General features: G+C 40.5%; 1 protein-coding gene and 1 long non-coding RNA gene across 8 annotated transcripts in view; one reads left to right on the top strand and one right to left on the bottom strand.

The window, feature by feature from the left end:
* Positions 1 to 8,377, top strand: part of fez1 (fasciculation and elongation protein zeta 1 (zygin I)) — a 39,114-nt gene extending 30,737 nt beyond the window's left edge. For 3 of the 4 annotated variants that reach the window (XM_028594897.1, XM_028594900.1, XM_028594899.1), the window contains 4 exons: positions 997 to 1,077; positions 5,515 to 5,590; positions 5,693 to 5,758; positions 8,279 to 8,377. In XM_028594897.1, the coding sequence (XP_028450698.1) occupies positions 997 to 1,077; positions 5,515 to 5,590; positions 5,693 to 5,758; positions 8,279 to 8,295 (240 nt within the window). In that variant the 3' untranslated portion in view covers positions 8,296 to 8,377. Of the gene's footprint in view, positions 1 to 996; positions 1,078 to 5,514; positions 5,591 to 5,692; positions 5,759 to 8,278 lie in introns of those variants that run through there. The other variant, XM_028594901.1, reaches the window with a different exon arrangement.
* Positions 410 to 23,950, bottom strand: LOC114566431 (uncharacterized). 4 transcript variants are annotated; one of them, XR_003694060.1, is made up of 4 exons: positions 23,705 to 23,950; positions 18,789 to 19,122; positions 9,590 to 9,717; positions 410 to 677 (listed from the first exon to the last, which is right to left on the bottom strand). It is a non-coding gene; the product is annotated as an uncharacterized LOC114566431 (long non-coding RNA). The 4 variants fall into 4 exon arrangements; XR_003694061.1 differs by lacking the exon at positions 23,705 to 23,950 and adding an exon at positions 22,960 to 23,207; XR_003694062.1 differs by lacking the exon at positions 23,705 to 23,950 and adding an exon at positions 21,089 to 21,126.
* Between the last annotated feature and the right edge of the window lie 1,366 nt (positions 23,951 to 25,316).

Raw genomic sequence — 25,316 nt, 5'->3', positions numbered from 1 at the left:
CTGATTTACTAAGAAAATGGCGTGCCTATGTGCATTGTGGTTTTCATTGAGTTAAATTAGAATATGGTGAAAGCACACAGTGTCTGACAACTCTCCCACTTCCCTCCCTCTGACTGTTAACATAATGGATCTTAGGCCCATTAGCCTGTAAGTATCTTCCAGGAAAGATCCTAAAGTGACCAGTCGTCCTCATACAGTAACAGCCCAGTCCTGTCCTGTAACAGGGAAACAACTTAATGGATTTTCCCTCCATGCAATGCAGCAGCAGTGTTTTATGTGGGGACTGCTGGGTACCTGAGGCTGCATTGCTAAAGTAATATTAATGATGCAGATGCAATATGAACAGTAGAGCTAATTCAATCAGGAGAGACTTTATTTCAGAGTGAAATAAGTTTAATGAATGTGGTGTTTGAAATGTAGTTTAAAATGTTAGTCTTTGGCGATTAGACTCCATCGCAATGTTAATTTATAAGGGGTATAGAAGCCGTTGATATATAGGAATATCCCCCCGATGGAGTCTAGACACTGGTAGGGGGGGTGATGAAGGGATAAAGGAAGCCCAAAGATCTGGATGGATGGGATGTGAAGCTGGGCTTCTGATGGAGGAGGAACCCTGGGAGCCGGGATTGATGACAACAGGAGGTGAATGGGGCGGAGGAGGGTTGCATCGATTCTGCCTGAAATGACAGCAGATTAACAGATTTAAAGTTTGAATGCAACAACGCGATAGCTCATGGAGATTTGTGGCAAATCTGGTTGGTTTAACTGAAAGAGTAAATGCCCACGTTCAATTTATGCTGAGCTTCATTAGTATCTCACATTAGTAATGTGATGTTTATGTGAGATGCTGAAAGGTCTGTTCTGTACTTTGACAAAAGAAATACTCTGTCAGCTTGATCAAGGAAGTGATGGTCAGTATCTTGTAACTGTGTGTGTTTGTTTTGTGTGTGTGTGTGTGTGTGTGTGTGTGTGTGTGTGTGTGTGTGTACACTGCAGCGTTTCAGCATGGAGGGACTGTCTAACATCCTGCAGACCGGCATCAGGCAGACATTTGGAAGCACAGGGAATGAGAAACAGGTAAGGTCAAAGTTCAAATGTTTAAAAAAAGCTTCAAGTGTGACATAACTATTTACTATATGTACACCACCCTAGTCCACTGCACACTTAAAGGACATACACAGGGATGATTGGCCTACTGTATGTAATTTGATCCCTGTTGATAGTGTTGGCAATATGTACGGTGGCTGACAGGGGCAAAGGACTGCAACTTAAAAGTTGCTCTAAGCTTACTTCTGGTTGACGATCAAAGTATTTTCAAACAAAACAAAGACTAGCTCACTCCTCCCCCCCCCTCCCCCTCCCTTCTGTGCTTCAGCGCACTAACCCCCCCCCAAATCCTTGTTGTCAGTTATTGGCTGAACACTGTGTATGTATGCATGCACTTTGTTTTTGTTGCTGTATGTGGAGCCTGGGCTGTTTACAGAGACCGCGTTTTTTACAGTGTGTTCTAGGGCTTTGACTTTTGCCCAAAAATCATATTCGAAGTTCGTTTTATTCAAATATATTCGAATATTTTTTAATACTATTTTGACCATTAAATTCCTTCAGTAAGACCTATACTGGTATCAAACTTAAGTTTTTATTAAAAGTCAGACCCTGGATTAAACACAAACGGTATGCTTTCCACAGGAAGTTCGGAGCGTTCACCGTAGCCTACGTAAGTGGTCTGATGTTTATACTTGTGTGCTGGTGTGTTCGTCGAGTCGGCGTGTATGTGTGGGCAGTGTTGCCAACTTGGCGACTTTTCAGACCCCCTTAGTGACTTTTTTTTCACAAAAGCGACTAGCGGTAAATCTGGTGACTTTCTGTAGAAAAGACAGCGACTTTCTGTAAAAAAACAAAAAACAAAGAGTAACCAGTATTGTCCAGCACGCGAGGTATTTCTCTCCTGTGGCTGCCCAAACAGTCACCTCTCTCTTCTGTTGTGTGACTCTGTGCTCTCTCCTCATGTGCAGCAGCACTGAGCAGGCAGGTAGGAAGGGGAGAAGGGACAGGGTGCGGGGCTGGTGTAGGTAGGAAGATAGCAGTACGCGACGGGAGAAAGACGCCGCTGAGCTGGCAGCCTTTTTTGAGAATTAGGGGGGAATGCAACGCTACTGAGCCACGGCCGAGAGACGCGCATCGCCGCGACGTGTAGTTACATTTTGAAATGCGTGAAAAAGCCTCGTAATCTGAACTGAAAACGTTTACAAGCAAACACATTTACAAAAAATAATGCCCATAACAGATTTGAATATTAAGAGCTGCCTAATATTCGTTCGAATATCATAATTTCGGATTTTCGACCCCACAGAGAGAGGGAGAGAGAGCGAGCAAGCAAGCCGGGGCACGTTCACTCTCAGATTGGTGTACAACTGCTTTGAGATCATAGACTGTAAATAGTAAGTCTATGTTTGAGATATGTTTTCTCTTGTTTGGTGGGTGTGTCTCTAGTTTACTGGCTCAGGTCACAGGTGATACCCAATCAGCAGAGACGTAAACAAGGCAGAGCACTCTCTCCCTGTGGGGTCGAAAATCCAGCTGTTCCACTCAGCGCTCCCCCTAGAGGCCTGGAGAACTTCTGTTGTGTAATATGCAGCATTTTGTTTTGTTGAATTTGTTTTCGGGGATTGTGTGCTTCTCTTTTGCATCATTTCTGTTTTTTGGGTTGTGTGCTTTTCTTTTTGCATTATTTGCAGCCCGTTTGTGTATTTGGTTGTGTTGTGTGTATTTGCTAAATGCTGCGCAGATGGTTGTGGATTTGGAGAAGGCGTATGACCGGGTCCCCCGGGAGATACTGTGGGAGGTGCTGCGGGAGTATGGGGTGAGGGGGTCTCTACTCAGGGCCATCCAATCTCTGTATGACCAAAGTGAGAGCTGTGTCCGGGTTCTCGGTAGTAAGTCGGACTCGTTTCAGGTGAGGGTTGGCCTCCGCCAGGGCTGCGCTTTGTCACCAATCCTGTTTGTAATATTTATGGACAGGATATCGAGGCGTAGTCGGGGTGGGGAGGGGTTGCAGTTTGGTGGGCTGGGGATCTCATCGCTGCTCTTTGCAGATGATGTGGTCCTGATGGCATCATCGGCCTGCGACCTTCAGCACTCACTGGATCGGTTCGCAACCGAGTGTGAAGCGGTTGGGATGAGGATCAGCACCTCTAAATCGGAGGCCATGGTTCTCAGCAGGAAACCGATGGAGTGCCTTCTCCAGGTAGGGAATGAGTCCTTACCCCAAGTGAAGGAGTTCAAGTACCTTGGGGTTTTGTTCGCGAGTGAGGGGACAATGGAGCGGGAGATTGGTCGGAGAATCGGGCGCAGCGGGTGCGGTATTGCATTCAATCTATCGCACCGTTGTGACGAAAAAGAGAGCTGAGCCAGAAGGCAAAGCTCTCGATCTACCGGGTCAGTTTTCGTTCCTACCCTCACCTATGGTCATGAAGGCTGGGTCATGACCGAAAGAACGAGATCCAGGGTACAAGCGGCGAAATGGGTTTCCTCAGGAGGGTGGCTGGCGTCTCCCTTAGAGATAGGGTGAGAAGCTCAGTCATCCGTGAGGAGCTCGGAGTAGAGCCGCTGCTCCTTTGCGTCAAAAGGAGCCAGTTGAGGTGGTTCGGGCATCTGGTAAGGATGCCCCCTGGGCGCCTCCCTAGGGAGGTGTTCCAGGCACGTCCAGCTGGGAGGAGGCCTCGGGGAAGACCCAGGACTAGGTGGAGGGATTATATCTCCAACCTGGCCTGGGAACGCCGATCCCCAGTCGGAGCTGGTTAATGTTGCTCGGGAAAGGGAAGTTTGGGGTCCCCTGCTGGAGCTGCTCCCCCCGCGACCCGACACCGGATAAGCGGACGAAGATGGATGGATGGATGGCTGCGCAGATGGTTTCTTAATTTGCTTGTGTTTTGTCTATTTGCGGGTGTTTCATTAAGTTCCAGTGCGTTTGCCCCTGCCGGCCACTGTAAATATGCCATAGTACACTGCAAGAAATGTCCCCATTTTTGTCCATATAAATTACAGTCGCCTGCACATATACAGGGTACAAAATTACCAAAACAAATGCTGGTTAAATAATATGCATGTGGCTGGTAGATTTGATTCACTCCATATATTGAGTGGCTGGTAACATCTGAACATTAACTAGCCATTTGGTCAAAAAGGTTAATTATGCACCCTACACATACATGAATGAAACATTTGATTTTGTGTTTTTCAGCTGATCATGGCTGAAAATGTACTGTATGTCTGTTTTGCCCCAGGTATTGCAGGCATTATTGGATGTAAACAAACCTTTTTCAGCATCAGATAATATTTATAACTTACATTTAGTATTACGTCTGTGTATTAAAGGTCCCATGGCATGAAAATTTCACTTTCTGAGGTTTTTTAACATTAATATGCGTTCCCTTAGCCTGCCTATGGTCCCCCAGTGGCTAGAAATGGTGATAGATGTAAACCGAGCCCTGGGTATCCTGCTCTGCCTTTGAGAAAATGAAAGCTCAGATGGACCGATCTGGAATCTTCTCCTTATGAGGTCATAAGGAGCAAGGTTACCTCCCCTTTCTCTGCTTTGCCCGCCCAGAGAATTTGGTCCGCCCATGAGAGAGAGCTTTCAAACGAGCAAAGTGGCAGTTGGTCAAGGCCACCCCCCCTTGCCCCCTTGTGTTTAGAATTTTGGTGAGGGGTACCCTTGTAAACATTTAGATCACAGGTTGTGCCTTTAACCTCTCAGTCAGTGTTAAAAAGTGTTTGCAGTGTACAAACTGACAGTCCATTGACTTTTAAAGGAATTGTTCAGGAAATACACCTATTGCCAAGAGCCTGCTACAACCATGAAGCGGGTTAGTATAGCTTAGCATAAAGACTGGGGATAAGGGGACTGTGCCTGGTACTAAACCTCCAAGACACACTCCTAAACGCAAATTATAGGTGGGATTTCTAGAGACTTAACCTCAAAAAAGAAACTGTTTCCCCAGTTTCAAAGCTAAGGTAAGTTATCCAAACTATCTCACGGCTGCAGTTCCATATTTAATAGACATACATGAGAGTAGTAGGGCTGCTCCCTCTTAGTCGATTAGTCGACTAATCGATCGTTTTGGTCTTGGTCAACTTAGATTTCTTTAGTCGATTAGTCATGTTTTATGCTTTTTTCATGCTGAATGACTTATTTCCAAGAAACGTACGAGCACATCTCTGGTAAACACAAGAATTAAAGTTGTGCTTTTGCATGACTCTTAGTGGAGAAACTCAGATTTACAGATCTGTCGATTAAATCAACTTATCGATTAGTCGGTACAATTGAATGAGTGTTTGTCGACTAAGCATTTCTTCAATCGAGCACAGCCCTAGAGAGTAGTATCAATCTTTTTTTTTAATCTAACTCTTGGCAATAAAGAGATTATGCATATTTCCTAAAAGGTTCAACTATTGCTTCTCAGGTTAAGCACTGTATTGACTTCTCTGAACACTGAATCTCTCTGTTTTCAGTATCTAAACACAGTTATTCCATATGAGAAGAAAGGCACCCCTCCATCTGTTGACGACCTGCAGATGCTCACAAAAAAGTGAGTAGAGCCCAGAACATTTGTATCATAGGCAAATAAAAATTACTGACAGGAAGAAAGTGTATACCCAGAGTTGATAACGCTCTATTTCTTCCCTGTAGTTCTTTATGCCATGAAGGAGGACAGTGAGAAGGTGCCTACACTGCTAACTGACTACATATTGAAAGGTAAACACCATAACATAAGTTGAAATACTTCTGTATTTGCTCGATAAAGACCTATTCATCTATTGATAGCTTACTACACAAAAGAACAAACTTATAATCAACAAGAGTACGTTCCCTGATACGAACATTGGGCCTCATTCACGAATATCTTCCTAAGTTTTCTCTTAAATATGTTCTTAAAGTTTCTAAGAAAAGTCTACGTCGGATTCATGACGTGTTCTTAAACAGCAGAATTGTTCGCACCTGTGTTCTTAGGATTGATGAATCCCACGTCTGCCTAACTGAAAGCGCGTGCCTGTTGTTCCTAATTAGCATAAAAAAACGCCCCGCAAATTCCCATATAAAGGATATGACACTTCCTGTGCACCTCTTGGGAGACAGGTTGTTGGAGCCGCGGTGGAGGAAGTACTGAATCTCAGTACTTACATAAAAGTAGCCTACAAATAACCAGAGACATATTTACTTTAGTAAAAGTAGAAGGTGTCCACTACAACAAACAAGGCCTGGCTTTTATAAGAAGTTTATATTCTAACCAGCGTAAAACGGAAATGTGTCGTTAGAATCGGAATGCGGTTGGTTTTATTCATGGATGTATTTTTATTTTCTTTAACCGTGCAAGTAAGCAAATAAAGTGTGTGAAGCAGCGGACATGGGGCGATGTGAAGAAGTCCAGCCATATAAATAAGATATGAACGCAGCCTGGCGGAGGAGTAAACGACGCTGTAGAGAGAAATGGCAACTATAATTTAGAAACGCTAATAAAAAACAAACGTTTTAATTTTCACTTTTACCGGAGGCTGTATTACCGAGGGTCAGCGGCGTTGCGCCCGGGCTCTGCAGCACCGGAGCCGGCTTGGATCAGCGGTGCCCCATATATACAGTATCTACGGCAACCAAACTTTACTGGTGAGAAAATGTGGGACGGTCAGGAAGACGTTTTGGCAGGGGGAAAACTGATCAGAAAATGTAATTGCTGCAAAATGTAACAAAGTAAAAGTCAAAAGTAGGCTATATGCACTATTGAGTCTACTTAAGTTAAGTACAGATACGTGAAAAATGTTCTTAAGTACAGTTACGAAGAATTTGTACTTTGTTTCATTCTACCACTGCATTTTGGCCCTATAAATAGCGATCAATCACCAAATAACGCAAGATTTAATCAGTTAAATTGCTGATGTAAATTGCAGTGTTAGTGTTTTTTTGCATAATATGATTTTTTTTTCAACAAATGATCAGAAATACATTACAATACTATCATTGTAAACGACTGTAGAATTAAATAAAATGCAGTAACCAATCATTTGGAGCAAATTGTCATCACTCAAATGTGCGTAAGAGTGCTTTTCAGTGTTCCTAGATTTTGTTCTTAGCTAAGAACAAATCCAAGTTAAGAAAACATTAGTGAATGCCAGAATCTTCGTAAAAAGTGCGTAAGAAGGGTTTAAGAACACATTTCTTCGTAAGAACGGTTGGTGAATGAGGCCCATTGTCTGGTAAATGCAGTTACTGCGCAATTGAACTTTCTCATTTTGCTACAAGAATCACTACAGTAACAGGCAAGCCACTGGGAATTATGAATGTATTTTAAAGTGCTCATATTATGCTCATTTTTAGGTTCATAATAGGTTTACAGGTTTAATTTTCAAAAAAAAACACCATATTTTTGTTGTACTGCACATTGCTGCAGCTCCTCTTTTCACCCTATGTTGAGCTCTGAGACATCTCACTTCTGTTCCATCTTTGTTGGGAGTCGCACATGAGCAGTAGCTAGGTAAGGACTACTAGCCAGTCAAAAGCAGAGTATGAGGGCGTGCCATGCTAGCAGACCCAAGTAAAGGCTGGACTACAATAGAGCTGTTTGGAGCAGTTTGTGAACAGTGTTTTCTGTGTTAGATGGTAAGTCCCTTTGGGGGGGACTTTGGGCTTTTTCACTTTGTAAACCTACAACATGCACAAAAAAAGATATATAACACAATAAAGGAAAGGGGAAAAGCCAAAAAAAAACATGACATGAGCACTTTAAGACATTTTTTAAAACTACAGTTACAGTGGGGCGGCTGGATGGGAAACTTAGATATAACATGAGTCATATTTTCACATCTCCAGTTAACAAGATGGCGCCTGCCTGTATACGTGAACTGTGAAACTGTCTGTACACTTCCAAAGTTGTCAATGCTTGGGTTTACATGTAGGGAGCCTTGTTAGTGGTATAGAAATAGTGATTTTTTTACTTTACCCGTGCCCCAACGACTAGCGTTATAAGCTAATTAGCCGTTTGCGCTACAACTGGTCACACAGCAGTCAACTCTGTACCCATGTGTTATTAATCCCTAGGTTCATTTTGCGCTGGAATTGTCCTTTAATGTTGTCATCAGCCTGGGACTGGCCCCATCCGGGCACTCATAATAAAAATTACAAACAGACACTCGCCACCGGGCTTAACAACTTTCTGGTGGGAAACCTTGAATAATGTAACTGTATTATATCCTTTAACTGTTGTCCACTGTTTTTCCTCCCTAGTCCTGTGTCCTACCTAAAGCTCCCCCCTAGGCCGGAGGCCACAGTGTGTTGGAGGATCTTTCCAAACCTCCTCTGGCCCGAGCTGCATGACCCCCCGACCCCCCATCTCTAACCATTATCAACCATGGATCCTCACCATCGACATCATTGTACTCGACTCAACTAGGACTACTGCCTTTCACTGAGCTCACCTTCTCCCATCCTGCACATTAAGCTCAGGCCAGACCCAAAATGCCCACCATCTGAATAGTTAAGCAAGTGGGACAGCCTATCCCACTTTTAAAGGGACTTCACTAATGGAGCATGACATGCTATTAAATATCACAACACCACTTTGGTACAGGGATACATTACCGTTGCTTTCCTTTTGTTCCTCTAACAGAATCTCAATGATGCCAAGTTGTGACACTTCTATTCATAAACTGACCTGTTAATCACTGGGTTCTGTTGACTGTTGTATTCCTTGATTTCTAAGAACTAACTACACTGTAAAATACATGAAATGCCATACTACATCTACAAGTGATCATCTCCCTGTATTGTTTCCGATGAAACATAAGCCATGCACCTTTTTCTGCCAACTTAGTACTGTAGCTCCACCTGGATGAAAAGAACCACTATTACGGGTGCAGTGCATTATCAAGCTTTTTTTCATCTTTTCTTTTTTGCTTCACTATCTGAATATCCAGTGCTCTTCTGACTTTTTTGAAATTTATTTGACTTTGTATCGGAATATTTGATATAAACACTGTTGCTGATTTTTTTTCTACTTTTATTTATTGTGTTATTTGAGTGAAAGGCTTCAGTGCATTCCACCCTGTTCAGCCCTGTGGAGGTGTATCACTGAGTTTAAATTGGATAAACTATATCATCCCCTGATGAGATGGGCTCATTTCAATAAAGACGTGCATATTAGCATATTTATGACTTCCTTTGCGCCATGTAGGTGAATGTCACATTGCTAATTGCAAATTCTAATAAACATTCTACCCTTGCGGTGACTGAATCTGCTTCCTTCTATCTTTACCTTTTGACTCCCAGGTAACATGAGCAACGCTGATGAGCTGTTAGAAGACTAGCTTTACATGGAGATGTAGACGGGCTTAACTCAACATATTTGACTATGATAAGAATTCACCACAAGATCATCTTTCATTGTCTCAAACAAACACCAGGCCTCATTCTTGGTTTCAGGAATATCTAATTATATGAGCTCCTGTGGTATCCTAGCTATAATATTAATTTACTAGAAATGCATATCTATCAGTTATTTTGTGGATACTAATTAAGACTAATAGTTAATTTCCTTACCTTGTTTGAGACTTCCTTATCAGGTATCTGCTAATGAATGGTCCAGTACGAGTTGCTGTTGTAGCAGGTGCAGATTGGTGACAGAAGAGGTCATCTGGTGTCACATATTTCAACTAGAAAAGCTCCATCTGTAATTAAAAGAAAAAAGACATTCCGTTGCTAGTAGTTTCTACTAGCGTAATGGCTGCCGACATAATTAACACAACGACTGGCTACTGTTACTGCTGCTTCTGGAAGCTTACAGCTAACCCTAGTGGAAGGACACCCTGACATTTAGTGACTATGACCTTTACACCGGAAATATGACTTTGAACACAAAACAAATAAAACTAATGTTTTGCTAATGTCTTTAGAAAATGCTAAATACTACCACAGCTATTTGAATAAGTAGTATAATAATAATAAAAATCTAGTTCTGCTGAGAGTTCACTGTGCCGTTCACTGGTCAATGTCGCCGCCTAGTGGCGAGGAGTGCAAATGACTTTTACACCACTAGAGGCTGTCTTAGCTGTTAACTACATATAAGCATTTTCAAAAAAAAAAATGAATAGACAAGAAACTAAACTGTGGGTGGCGGGTGGGGGGGGTGAGATAACATATATTTCAATATTAACATAATATATTAATCTCATAAACCTGGCGCCACACCCTCTCCCACTTTTGAAAATAAAACGTCACCTGACATTTTACACAATAAACAGCAATAGACATATTATGGATCTATTCTTGAATGATTCAATGGTTGTCACCAAAAGGCATTCAAACTGTCTCTTTTAAACATTTATTTAACATTTAATGATTGCAGGAGAAGTAAATATTGTTTAACTGAAACTCAATGCCATTACCTCAGCAGATGAAACCATCTAAATTGTCAAGAGTTATAAACATTTTCAACAGATTTAGATGAATCCTCATCCGTAACGGACTCTCATTAACGGCCAACACTATCTTATCGTCTGTCACACCTAAACTCTTTGCTTGTTAGACACCATGAATTATACGTCCATCAATGTCTTTACATTAGTATACTGATTTTCAACACGGTATCAGTGCAATTCCGTCTTTTCAGTGTGTTCAGACATGTATGACAGCATTTCTTTCTTTTTAATAAAATGTCTCCAACACCAGTGTCTTTGACATTGTCCCTACATTTGTGAGAGTCCAAGGCCTCCGAGAACAAAGTGATGGTGTCTGTACCTCAATACTGTCTAGACCTGTCTCCCTGATGGTGGGTTGACCCATTGTGTCATAAGTCAGTTTGTGTCCAATAGACTGATGTGACCAAAAATCTTTGATCTTTGGTCCAGCATTGAGCGAGATTGCAGAAACAAGCTGGCGCGAACCGAGCTACAATGTGACCTAATGGGGCAATTGTGCAGCCTTGATTTGTGTCCAATGTGTTTGTGGTTTTTTTGTGCTACTGACAGGCTCAGATTGTTACTAAAAGTGGGATCAGGGATTCGGCGGTGTAACAATATAACACCGCCAAACGGCATGATGGGTAACATCATAGCTGCTAGTTAGCCAGGTAGCATACCAGTCTGTTAAGGCTCTGGTCTCTACAGCACATTCAAGAACAGAGATATAGAGGATAAAGAAAGACCGGCTCCTCTTTTACCTGCTTGTACTGTCCCCACCTTCTCATCACCATATGGAGTCTGCAGTATTTTGAGCATAGCCCTAGCTGTGTTCATTGTCACAGAGAAAACCTGACTGATTCTTTGGATGGTTTGTGGTTTTGATCGGCGCATATTTAATTTTTTCACTACTTATTCAATCACATTGAATCCAATGATTGGTTGTACAGCCACGCTGGGGTCACTAGACACTATAAAGGGACCAGCAGTATCTAGTCTGGGTGTTGGTCACAGTCTAAGTAAAACTCTATCTCCACGCAGCCATCAAAAGTTTGATTTGCTGCTAATGCAACCAATAGCTTTGACAACAGTGGCCAGCCTGTGCTCTATGGAAGGTGTTGCTTTCTCCACTTATCATTGACTAAGCTTGCCTGAGCTCCAGTGTCCCACAGAGCCTCAGTCGCCACATTGTCTGGATGACACTAGGGCTGCACAATATAGTTTTTTTTTTTATTATTAAAATCAACATCGCAATATCAACTGGTGCAATATACACATCGCAAAAGGCTGCAACATATCGCGAAAGACAATCAAGAGATTTTTTTGTGTTGAAAGAAAATATCAGTAGAAATCTGCACTTCAAAATGTAACCTTCAATCTTTTTTAGTGCTGCCTTTTATATTCAATTCAATGTTCAATTTGTTCAATAAAAATGTTATAAATAATTTCCTTTTATTATTTTAAAATTCAACAAGCAAGTAGTTGTATTTTAGCAGAATACTAAAAGCAGCAGAAATGCAGAACTGAGTACATTGTAAATCGGCCAGGTAGATAAAATCCAAATTATTTTTTCTTTCCAAACGACGATGTATTTTCTACAGCGCACAAAGACCAGCAGCCCCCAGCCCCTCCCCCTCCTGAAGTCCGCGTGCACGACAGCGTCAACAACCACTTCAGACTCAGAGGCTATGGTTAGTAGTAACGTTGGTAGTAGTAGTAGTAGCATGCTGCTGGTGGTCTTGCCAGTTTTAAACTATAACTCAGGATTGTTTGAATGACAGATATTTGCTCAGATCTAAATGAGGACATGTATGGTACAGAACAGTGTTTAGGATTCCCAAAACACGGATTAAAACGCTTCAACAAATGAACAATGATCTAACCAACAAAATTAACAAGAATTTACTTTAGATAGCCCTAGTACTATATGATTTAACAGGACATAGGAGGAAACATTGTTGAGATTTAAAATAACGTAACTGACCGTATGGATCATAGTATAGTATTATGGTCCGTGTACTTTTTCGTTCATTCGATTTTCATTTCATAAAACGGGTATTAAAAAAACAAAAATGAATGGTTATTTGATTTTCAATATAAAATACAACATTTGAAATTGAAATACAAAGCGTTTTTTCCTTTTCATGGTCAAAAGGGGATGGGAGAAATTTAAAATATGCTGTGACTTTCATTTTCTATTTCATATAACAAAAATAAAATCACTCGGAAATAGATATTGTGGTGGCAAAAATGTTATTTTAACCATTTGTTTAATGATATTAACCATTGGTTTAATGATTGTTTTATAACGCCACAAGATTTTGCTTCTTCATGTGTAGATTCAAAAGGCTCCAAGTGAAATAGTTGGCAACCGTAAACTATAGCCCAGTAGAATTATTTAGTTTTACTAGTTTGAACCTTCTCACATTGTTGACTTTTTAGCAGACGAAGTGGAGAAGGCCACAAACCGTGTCTCCTTCTGCCTCCTGAGATAAACTGTTGTTTAGGCTAATGAAAAGAACAGGAGCCGAGGGGAAGGTGAGACAATGGTGTGACTGTTAATGATGTCCTCTTTTCAACTATGGCCATGCTAAAAGATACATTTAGAAGGGTGGCTTAACGGAGTTTCTTCACTATATGATGTTTGGATGTTTAGACTTTAGGTTAGAAAGACATTTTCAGTTGTGCTGCGTGTACCTTTGAAACAGTTTTCTCCATTTGAAAATGTAAATAAATACTCAAAGACCAAACTTTGGTTTAATTCTCAAACGGTCGTTATTCGTTTTGATTTTATCATGAATATCACTAATACTGCTGCTTCAAGGAAAACTTCCACCACAATATGAAAAAAGGCTTGTTTTTTTATATTCAGAGACCGGATGTTGTCATTTCCAAGGCAACAGCCCCAGCAGAGCCATGCACCAGCCTAGCCATGCGCCAGCCTAGCCTACCAGTGTTGCTTTCAGCCCAGGCTTAAATTACTTTGGAAACCTATACTCTTGATAATGCTTGGGGTGAGTTTTATTTCATAATGTCACATTTATTTATTATTATTATTTATTATTACCCTCTCTCCCTCTGCCTCTCTGTCTCTACCTGCCGGAGACAACTTCGCCCCAAGAGAGTTGAACCAGCTGACTGAGGAAACAGAATTTCGGTTCACGGCTGTAACGTTACCGTTACACCACCGTTACCAATCCCAGCAAACTTTCTGTTGCTGCCGTTAAACTTGCTGATCTGGCAGAGTGTCACCGGGGGTTCGGGATCAGATCATGGGGACCTGGGGACCTCCGGTGCTGGGTCTAATATTCTAATATTAGCTGCTGCAGCTAGCTAGCAGCCCTGTGACCTCGGTCCCCGCGGTTCGCTCCCCGGTGCTGACTGACTCTGGTCCGTTACCCGCTCTGAGCTGGGAATCCGCCGCGCTCGTGATTTATTCATATTTTATTTTCTTTGCAGATATAGTGATATGCTATGATCAGGGTTCATACGCATTTTAACCAATACTTTTCCGTGACTTTTTCTGCAAATTTCCATGACTATGTGTTCCTGAAAATGTCAGTCGACATTATACAATAAGAATACAAATCTGTGTTAAAGTTTCCCCCCTCAGAGGTTTAACTATAAAATTAATGACAATGTATGTGGTTCATAGTGGGATTCATCATATCGCTCCCCGAATAGAACGTTGAGGTTAAGACGACGTGAAAATACATTTATTAATGACATATTATTATGCTGTGTTAAAAACAATTAGACTTTTCCAAAACCTTCCCAGGCCTGGAATTTGCATTTTTCAAATTCCATAAATTTTCTAGGTTTTTTCAAAACGTATGAACCCTGTATGATGCACTGATCATGCCTGCTAGTTGCTTTTAGTCGGAGTCTGTGAGATAGCAAAACTTCCTTTGAATATAACGTGCATATAAATAGACGGAATAAATAAAAGTCCCCGGAAATAAATAAAAGTAAAACATATGTATTTAGGCTATTGAACTATAATAACTAATGCCTATGTTCATATGTATTGCCTCATTTATGTATTTTATGATCTATTTCATAGCCATATTTATGTAAAGGGGGGCAAAAAACGGATGATCAGTCACTCAGGAAGGTTACAGTTTCCCTCAACTGCAGCCGGGATATTCTTAAATGCTTAACGTGAAAAAAAGCTTAATGTGGTTTAATGTACCTTAACAATGATCACCAAATTTCTCTCTCATATTGCTCCTCATGACCACTGAAAACTGTCAAAAAATCTAACCCAAAGTCCAATTATTATGGACGTTATCTGATTGATAACTGAATGATATCTGATTGATCATTGTTTAGGTACATTAAACCACGTTAAGCTTTTTCACATTAAGTGTTTTAGAATGTCCCGGCTGCAGTTGAGGGAAACTGTAGCCTATAACTTCCTGAGCGACTGATTATCCGTTTTTTGCCCTCCTTTACATAAATATGGCTTTGAAATTGATCATGAAATACATAAATGAGGCAATACATATGAACATAGGCATTAGGCATAGTTCAATAGCCTAAATACATATGTTTTACTTTTATTTATTTCTGGGGAGTTTTATTTATTCCGTCTATTTATGTGCACATTATATTCAAAGGAAATGTTGTTATCACACAGACTCAGACTAAAAGCAACTAGCAGGCCTGCCTGGCATCAGTGCATCATAGCATATCACTATCTGCAAAGAAAATAAAATATGAATAAATCACGAGCGCGGTGGATTCCCAGCTCAGTTAGCGGGTAACGCAGCTCTGCAGACGGACCAGAGTCAGTCAGCACCGGGGAGCGAAACGCGGGGACCGAGGTCACAGGGCTGCTAGCTAGCTGCAGCAGCTAATATTAGAATATTAGACCCAGCACCGGAGGTCCCCAGGTCCCCATGATCTGATCCCGAACCCCCGGTGACTCTCTGCCAGATCAGCAAGTTTAACGGCAGCAACAGAAAGTTTGCTGGGATTGGTAACGGTGGCATAACGATAACGTTACAGCCTGTTTCCTCAGTCAGCTGGTTCAACTCTCTTGGGGCCTTGCCTTGGAAATGACAACATCCGGTCTCTGAATATAAAAAAACAAAACCTTTTTTCATATCTATTTCCGAGTGATTTTATTTTTGTTATATGAAATAGAAAATGAAAATCACAGCATATTTAAAATTTCTCCCATCCCCTTTTGACCATGAAAAGGAAAAAACGCATTGTATTTCAATTTCAAATGTTGTATTTTAAAACGAAAATCAAATAACCATCGTTTTTTGTTTTTTAATACCTGTTTATGAAATGAAAATCAAATGAACAAAAAAGTACACAGACCCATTATATACTATGTATTTTATCTGCTGAACTGTTAACTTTTGGCACAAAGAAAAAAAAAAAGATTTAATTGACAAAGCGCATCATCACTTTCCTGTCATTTGTTTTAAATTCAACAGACAATTTGTTGTATTTAATGGAGGATATGTTTATTCATAATTCAAATTGAAAGTCCAAAAAGTAAACAAAAAGAGATCAAATTAAATATATTATTTTTCTACACTGCTGGGAATAATCAGCCATAACTGAATTTAGAAAAGAAAAAAGGGATTTGGAAAAAGCAAAGCAGTTGCTGAAAACTTATTTTCATTAAAGTCTTCACAAAAGTCACGTTATTTTGTTGTTTAGATGCTTTTAATAAGATGCAGCGCAATCAGGAAATGTTGGGAGAGGGAAGTGTGCTGGAGTTGTTAGTGCTAGTGCTCCATGTTAGTGCTGCATGTTCTTCCATGTACAGACATGGAAGAACACTTTGACCTAGTTAAATAACAGTCCTCCCTACAGCCCAGGGGACTCATTTATAAACGTGGCGTACGCACAAAACGGGACTGAAAACGTGCGTACGCCACTTCCCACGCAAAGGTTGTGATTTATAAAAAACAAACTTGACGGGAGAATGTGCGGTCCTCCACGCAAACTCTGACCCATGCGTACGCACATTTTGGAGACAAAATAGGAATTGGCGAAGCAGATGGTGAGGTGGTGAACTGAAGTCAGACTGCAGAAAGTACATGTGGGAATAAGGGTTAGGCTACTCTTAATATGTTTAAGTATTAAAAAAGAATGCCTCACGCACATTTCTTCACACCATATGAAGATTAAATCCAGTAGTGTTATTTGCGCTTGTACTGAGTGATAATTGTTCCATAAACACCTCAAACTCAAATCTTAAATAAAAACTCATTCTTAATATTTAATCAGTGCTGTCTCACCGTCACATTGTCCGCTACGGAGCGCAGGAGGAGGAGATGGCCCGACTGCATGGAATACAGGATAGCATCAAATACCCTAGCATTAGATAACTGCACAACACAGTGTAAATAACTAAATATCTGTCTTTAAAACTGTGCATATATCATCAAATGTCAAAGTCTGGAAATACAGCCGTTAAGCTCTCGCGCAATCGTTACTCTATATCCTCGTTATCAGTCTAAAATGTAATACTGTTTACAACAAACCCTGCATGAAGAAAAGTGCGTTTGCCTATTACATTTTGATTTCAAATTGTATCTCGGGGTGGGGTATACCACTAGTTGTTGCTGTGATTTTAGCAAGGTGTTAACAATCACAAATTGTTGTAGACTAAACATATAAATAGTGCGGTGACCCCGTGCGTAATGCTGCATGATTGCCCTGCTGGCCCTGCAGGAGGACTGGAATGGAAGAATCAGGAGAAAAAGAGACTTCAGAGACCATGACGATGACTGGCTCATATGGCGATTTGTATCCGTAATGCCTGCTGATTTGGAAGATTTTATTAATAAAGGTAGTCTATAGATCTGGTTTCCATACGCTGTGCGACAACAGGCCGATATTATAATTCAATTGGCAGCAATTCCCGAGCGTCTGAGAGTTTTTTTTTTGTTTGTTTGTTTTCTCCGCCAGTCGTCATGATTCAGCATGTTTCGTTTTAACGAAGAACAACTGCCAGTGTCATTAACACACTGATCAGCATTCACAAGGTGCTTTACATTGACTATTTATGGTTGAAAATGGTACAGGGTGGGATAAGAGGCTGATCCACGTACGCACACTTGTAGTCAATCTGTGATTTATAAAGGGAACATTGCTTACAGGTGTGCGTACGCACGGTTTTATAAATCTGATTTTTTTTCGGTGTACGCCAATTTGGGCTTTTGGGCGCACGTACACTTATAGTAAGGATCCTACGCACAGTTTTATAAATGAGACCCCTGCTCCCTCAACTTGCTCGTCTCTCTGTTTTCCAGGAGTTGTAGACAGTGTGCTCCCCAGCAGTCAGCTCCCCCTGCTGTCCCTAAGGTGCCTCTGCACCCCCTCCGTTTCAGACCCTCCCACCAGCCTTTGGGCCACGACCCCTCATTTACATAGACCTTTGAAACGCCCAGCGATAAATCAAAGGTGAATTTAAAATGCCAAATGGAAAATTATAAAAAAAATGTAATCAATTTTTTCTGTGAGATTTCAATTGAAGTATTTCCATTTCCTATTTTGAGTTTCACATTTGATGTTTCTCTTTTCTTATTTCCATTTTCAATGTCATCTTCAAATTTGAGATTTCAGTTTGAGCATTTAGATTTAAGCTTTGTATTTTAAAATTTGACTTTTTCATCGCCACTTTACATTTTCAAATTATCACTTTACATTTCAACTTTGCTTTTTCAATGTCCTTTTTCTTTTTTAAATTCAATTAGGGCTGATTATTTCTAGCAGTCTAGAAATAAATAAATAAATAAAAGTAATATTTTTAATTTGATCCCTGTTTGTTTTCTCTTTGGACTTTCAATTTTAATTATGAATAGATATATCCTCCATAGTATTTTAGCAGAATACTGAAGGCAGCAGAAAGGCAGAACTGAGTGCAGTTCAATATCGGTTTATCTCAAGTAATATTTATTGTCGCAATATTACGTTAATAAAATGTTAGGGCATTTCGCATATTTTCCTCATATCGTGCAGCCCTAATAACTACCCTGAAATTGTGTCAGATGCAGCATAGTGCCGCAATATTTTCATCTGTATCATCTTTTAGTCTAATTTGTTTAACTCGTAAATAGTTTATTTCTAAATGATCTGATAATGTTATGTAGTCATTGTTTTCACCTTTGTTTGACTAGTTTATTACATCACCGTCACATCCTGCGCCACCCACCACCCCACCAAGTACATTCTCAACCTGTGGGAAACACGGCTCCCCAAGGAGATTCATGAGCTCCGCTTGGCACTGGCAGGGAACATAACCAGTAGGATGTCACAGGTTGGCTGACTATTATCTGACTGTGTTGTAGCAGGAAGACTGTCTCTTTTCTCACCTGATGCCAGACGGCTCGGGGCACGACAGGATAAGCCTTGGAAACCTTCCCATGATGGTTCACTACACTTTAGTTGATGACGCGCCCTTTATGAGTTCAGGCTTTCCCAGTGTCCACAGCACTGAGCTGACTTCATCCTGGAGCTGCTCCCTGTTTCCTCTTTGGACTTAATCACACTGATCTGGACTTTCTGGACTGTGTTCGAAGTAAGGACTGGGACACTCTTCTGTTCCTTCAGTCCCTCCTGGCTGGCACTCCAAAAATATGTAGCAGGTGCAGACTGATGACAGAAGAGGTCATCTGGAGCCACATATTTCAATTAGAAAAACTTCATCTGTAATGAAAAGAAGAAATACATTTAGTTAGTTTTAGTCTTTCAGCATATTTTCTTCTAAACAACAAAATACTACACTGCCTCATTTCAACTGCCTCAGTCACAGAATATACAGGAGTGACGCCGAGATCGAAAAGTGGCTGATGGTCAGCCACTGTGGTACATAGGCATTTGCCGATGCCCTGGCAGCACATGCCACTCATTACAGCAGCATGTGCCGGTGACTGATGGCATATATGCCACTGTGGTACATAATGGTACAGTGGCATGAACCGATACCCTCACTACACCGGCACACTGTTTAACGGCAGGTGGACTTTGGGCAACGGTCAGTGACAAACAAGTAATTTCATATATTCTAGTAGATGTACCCAAAGTATTAGAGCTAACATGGCTATTGTTGGCTTAATTCGCTACTGTAGTAGTTTATTCCATGGATGCCTATAACGTTACTGCCGGTGTTGTGCCGAAAAAAGACTGCCTGCCGAAATACAACTGCAAGCCACTAGAGGGCAATGTTGGTCAGTCTAAGTAGTTATGTGTACCAATATTACCACCAGGTCATTTTTGCAGGACTTCAGCCCTGAATGTTTTTATAGTAGCCCTGAATGCCATTGGCCTAGTTGTTGTAGTTGTAGTTGTTGTAGACAACACAGGCAACACAAAGTTCAAGTTCCTGTGACGTGATGTTAACAGTCTATGGTTCAGGCTCAAACACATGGAGCTCTGGAGCAGACCGTGGGTCGCTTTCTTTCCGCTCTGTAAAAATAAAGATGAGCAGCCTGGCTGGTCAGTAGCAGCTTCAGTTAATTTGTCTCATTCAGAGACCAGGGGCCTCATTCATAAATGTGGCGTACGCACAAAAGAAGACTCTCTACGCAAGAAATGGGATTTACAATTAAAATGTGCGGTCCTCCACGGACACTCCGACCCAGGCATCGCACAGAAACGGGTGAAATGAGAAGCGGCGACACCAACGGCAGATGGATAAGACACGTGAAACTGAGACCATTGTGTAAAATAAATCGAAATATTGCCTCTCATTGATAATGTGAAGAATTCACAAAGCCATTCTTACAATTAATATCCTACACAAACACCTGTTTGATCCATCTGTGGTGAAAAACAGACAAAATAAAGATAATATCGTAAATTCAAATGAAGATATATTTGGGAAATAGGGGTGGGCGATATATATTGTTTATGATAATATTGTCATTGTTGTGTTAACGATGTGCAAATTGACAGTATTGAGTATATAAATTACTTAGAAAAAAACACTTCAAAACACGCATTGGAACCGATTGGAACGCTACACATTCACTAATGTCAACAAAGATGGCAGCGACGCGCTATTGTGCAGCGGCTACTAGCTCTCCTGTCGGTGTATATTTATACAAGTACAGCCACACTGAACTAATCAATACAGGACTACGATACAACACAGCCGTTACAAGAGCCTTCCAGGCGGCTCATAACATCCCGGAGGACATAGCCAGACCGGGCGCTCCAGGTTGTTGTCGGCGCTAGCACGTCGAGCTAGCTACCGGCAGGATGAGAAAATAACAGAGGAGGAGCGGAGGACTGCATTTTTGTGCATAATGAATGGAATACCAACCGCAGGATCGTTGCCCAGCACAGCTCACCTGACCTGGAGCCCTGTCGGTAATATACAGGCCATTTTATTTATTTTTTTATTTTTTTATTTACTATGAAAACAGCACACTGCCGTCTACATAGCCCCCGATGCTAACGTCAGCACAAGTTTGGCTCACTGCTAACCATAGTGAACAAACTGCAGCGCGATCACCTGGAGGGGATACAGGGGACTTTAACAAGGTGTCCTTAAAGTCTGTACTCCCCAGCTTTTTCCCAGCATGTAGATTGTGTTACTAGAGTGAAGAACACACTAGACCATGTATACTCTAACATCAAAAAAGCACACAGAACTGCACCTCTCCCTCACCTGGGCCAGTCAGATCACATCCAAGTACTCCTGATCCCAGCATAAATCCCAGTCAGAAGGACTATCAGAACCTAGTCTGACCCGGCCGTGTCCCAGCTCCAGGACTGCTTCCAATAAGGACATGGGTGTGTGCAACATGTTACAGAACAGAGCCCTTTGTTTATTATTATGATTTCATCTTGCTTGTATGCTGCATAATTTACATTACATCAGAGGTGTACAACTGAATGTGTACTCAGAGTTCAATGCTCCTACACTAGTTCAGTTAGTATTAGTATAGTATTAGTATTTTGTCTTTGAATTGTTTTTACTTGAATACTTACATTTTAAAGAAAATAAGAACTGTTTTCATTCAACATTGTGCCCATTATGATCCTCAGTGATTAAGTAACTCACACTTTTAAAAACACATTTTTAAAGGATAGTCTAATTATCGTTATCGTCAAAATCTGAAAAAATATCGAGATATTATTTTTTGTCCATATCGCCCACCCCTATTGGGAAAAAAACTAAAATGTTCTGTAATTATATTGGCATGTTATGAAATTTATTCTCATGAATAATACAATAAACAGGACAAATAACGTATACACTGATGCTGTTTCCGATGCCTCCGTCTGGCGGAGCACATCGTTTTAATATGGTCATCATATACAGTGTCACAGTGTTTTATACAGTGTTAATTTTTTTAGATCATTTATTTTTTATTTAAATGTTTGTTTTTATTGTAGGTCTAAAGCATGTTTTAACCATTGTGAAAGGTGCAATAGAACATTTTACAAATGACATGCTCCTTGCGCAGAACTGTCAGTAGTGTCTTCCTCGAGCTGTCCTGTTGGGTCCCTGTGCCGTTTTGGGCCCAGCGTTACAGAGGAGCACTCTGACAAACCACGCCGTACCTGTCCCACTTCAAGAGGGGTCAGCTCCGGCGGATTTTTTATTGAAATATTGTGATTTTATTCTTGTAATATTAAGCTACACTTAATATTAGTCACATTTTATGCAGTCACATTTTGGCAGGCTCCATATGAACCCATGCCAAAAAGGACTGCAACCACTAACTCAGGATTGTAAAGGCTGACAAAGACAAACTTTTCAGGACTTTTAGTAGAGGTCATACCATGCCAAAAAAGGACTGCACTTCTTTCTGTAATAGAGGGTCCAGTCAGATTTCACCGGCACCATGGACTGTATAATTAAACATATATTTGTATGACTATGCTCACCACTAGCCAGTTTGACGAATCAATAACAGAAATATGCCAACTAGAGTTAACCAAATAAAAAGGCACGTAACATGCACGTTTCCCTCGTCCGTTCTGTTGCTGGGATATGAGTGATGCTTTTAAAGTAAACGTTAAGTAATTTTATATATCATCATTACTGAATTGATGTACCCTAAGCCTAAATTAATATTAGAGCTATTGCTAACAGTAGATAATTAAAGCTAACAACCTTAGAGCAAACTAAACGGTACTTTTAACCATAATAAAACGAGGGGGGTGGGGGGACACGACGACATACTTTCGGCATGTTTAATAGTAGAACATGATCACACATTCCATCATATAAAACTCCACATCGCGGAACATGAACCAGGCAGGTATACAGACAGCATTGTAACGTTAACACAGTTAGTGCGATGTGGCTACCAGCGCCAGTTGTTTAGCCGTCAATAGGTGGCTGCAAGCCCGGCTACAGGGGCCACGGTAGTAACGTTAGAGTTTAGCCAGAAAAAGTTAACGTCATGCGGCAACCAATATGTACACACTCGTCACCATCTAACGTAATATCAATCGATCCAACACAACATGATCAACATACGGACCAGCACCACAAAGGCAGGATGATAAAAATGTGTTTTCACTCACCAAGGCTGAGGGCTCTCAAAGAAAAAAGGCGACGGGCAAACTTGACTTATTTTGTAAGCTAACCACTCCACGTTAAGCCACAGTTACTTTTACCAGCAGTTTGAGTGATGACAATATCCCGAGGCTGGTGGGCACCAAGGTGTTTTAATTACAGTTTCTCCTCCAAAGGGTTCAGGCTGCCGTAGTTAGTCTAGCTAGCGCGAACACGGGAAAACGTCTGAAGCAGCAAGGCAGAATGTGAAATAAAATCCTACCACAAATAATATGCGGTTTAAAAATGTTATATACATAGAAGACAATAAGTTATAGATGATAATTATCTTGAATTAATTAAAAATAACAAAACTTTTGTTTGCATTTCTTTTCTGTTGACAAGAGGTGCCGCAATGACCAGTCGCCACCGGCTACAACCCAGGTTTAGCTAACTGCAGTGCTAGCATGGGTGATGCTATTAATGTATTATTAAACTATAAAAACACGATAGCTATGCAACACAGATTCATATAACACAAGGGATAACATAAAACCCAAATTACTTCTGGCTGTGAATAACAAAAATAAACCAAATCATCACAGTTCACACACCACGTTAGCCGAAGACTTAGCTAACAAGCTAACTGCAGGGCTAGCGTGTGTGATGCTATTAACGTACTAAACAAAAACTAAAAACACGCGTCAGGAACAATATTCAATAAAGTGAAGACACGAACGTATTATCATGTTTCGATTCATAATGCTTATTTACCTGTAATTAACAGAAGAAAGCCATTTGTTGCACTGTAGTTTCTACTAGCGTAATGGCTGCCGACATAAACAGAAAGTTTAGAGTTCACTGTGCCGTTCACTGGTCAATGTCTCCGCCTAGTGGCGGGAGTGCAAATTACTTTTACACCACTAGGACTGTCTTTTTAGCTGTTAACTACATACTGTATAAGCATCTTCAAATAAAAATAATGAATAGACCATAGACAGTATATAAGGAATAGACAAGAAACTAAACTGTAGGGGGGGCCATAAACCTGGCGCCACACCCTCTCCCACTTTCAAAAATAAAACGTCACCTGACATTTTACACAATAAACAGCAATAGACATATTATGGATCTATTCTTGAATGATTCAATCAGTCACCAAAAGGCATTCAAACTGTCTCTTTTAAACATTCCTTCCTTCACTTGTATACATTTAATGACTGCAGGAGAAGTAATTACTGTTAAGTGAAACTCAATGCCATTAGCTCAGCAGATGAAACCATCTAAACTGTCAAGAGTTATAAACATTTTCAACAGATTTAGATGATGATTTAGATTTAGTCTTTTTAGCTGTTAACTACATACTGTATAAGCATCTTCAAATAAAAATAATTAATAGACAAGAAATTAAACTGTTCACTCCTCATTTGATTCATCAGAAACAGGACTGCAAATATTACAATGTGTACAAATTAAAAATGTCTACAAATAGGAGGTCCTCCCTGTTACCTTGGGATATGATGTGCAGAAAAGGGTTAAGTTTATTAAAGTTGAAATGGAGGTTTCCTTTCCAACTTCTCCTGTATCTCCCAAACTGAGTTAACTTGCTGTCCTCTGGTGGTTCACTTTAAATCTCAGGATGACCTCTAGAAATGTGCAACAAATAGTAACCGAAATACATCCTACTATAAGAATTTAAAATGAATTAGGATAGTTACTTTACTTCAAATAGTGCGTGTAACCACTTAAACGCTACTAAAGATTAAATTATATCACTATTGATGAGATTGTGCATTATTAGTAAATGCATGTTGTGGATATACAAATTGTTTCTGAAATGATGTTACAGGAAATATAAATGGGTCATTTTTGATACATGTCCCTCCTGTACTGGCCCTTCATGGCCAATGGAGGGCAGATGATGACATGGCTGCACTGCAGCTACATTTCTGATTAATAAACACACTACACACACACTATACACTCCAGAAGCCATTTAATGTGTTTCTGGTTCTGCAGAACTCTCCTCCCATTGTAGAAAGAGTAAAGGATCCAACCAGCTGTGTGTTTAATGGTCTCATCATCTCAGCTGGACTTGTAGCCGTTATATTGTCGGCTAGTTTACTTTAGAATCAAACATCAGATTTTATAAACTACATGGGTTCTGTGAGCAGGAATCTGAATGTGTAAAGTAACTAGTAACTAAAGCTGTAACAGATGAATGTAGTGGAGTAACTAAAGTAACTAGTAACTAAAGCTGTAACAGATGAATGTAGTGGAGTAAAAAGTCCAATATTTCTCTCTGAGATGTAGCAGAGTAGAAGTAGAAAATGGAATGAAAAGACTCAAGTATAGTACAAGTACCTCAACATTTGTACTTTAGTAC

This window comes from Perca flavescens, chromosome 13, assembly GCF_004354835.1.
Source record: "Perca flavescens isolate YP-PL-M2 chromosome 13, PFLA_1.0, whole genome shotgun sequence".
In the NCBI taxonomy this organism is placed as follows: Eukaryota; Metazoa; Chordata; class Actinopteri; order Perciformes; family Percidae; genus Perca; species Perca flavescens.
This window is presented reverse-complemented; position numbering and strand designations above follow the sequence as displayed.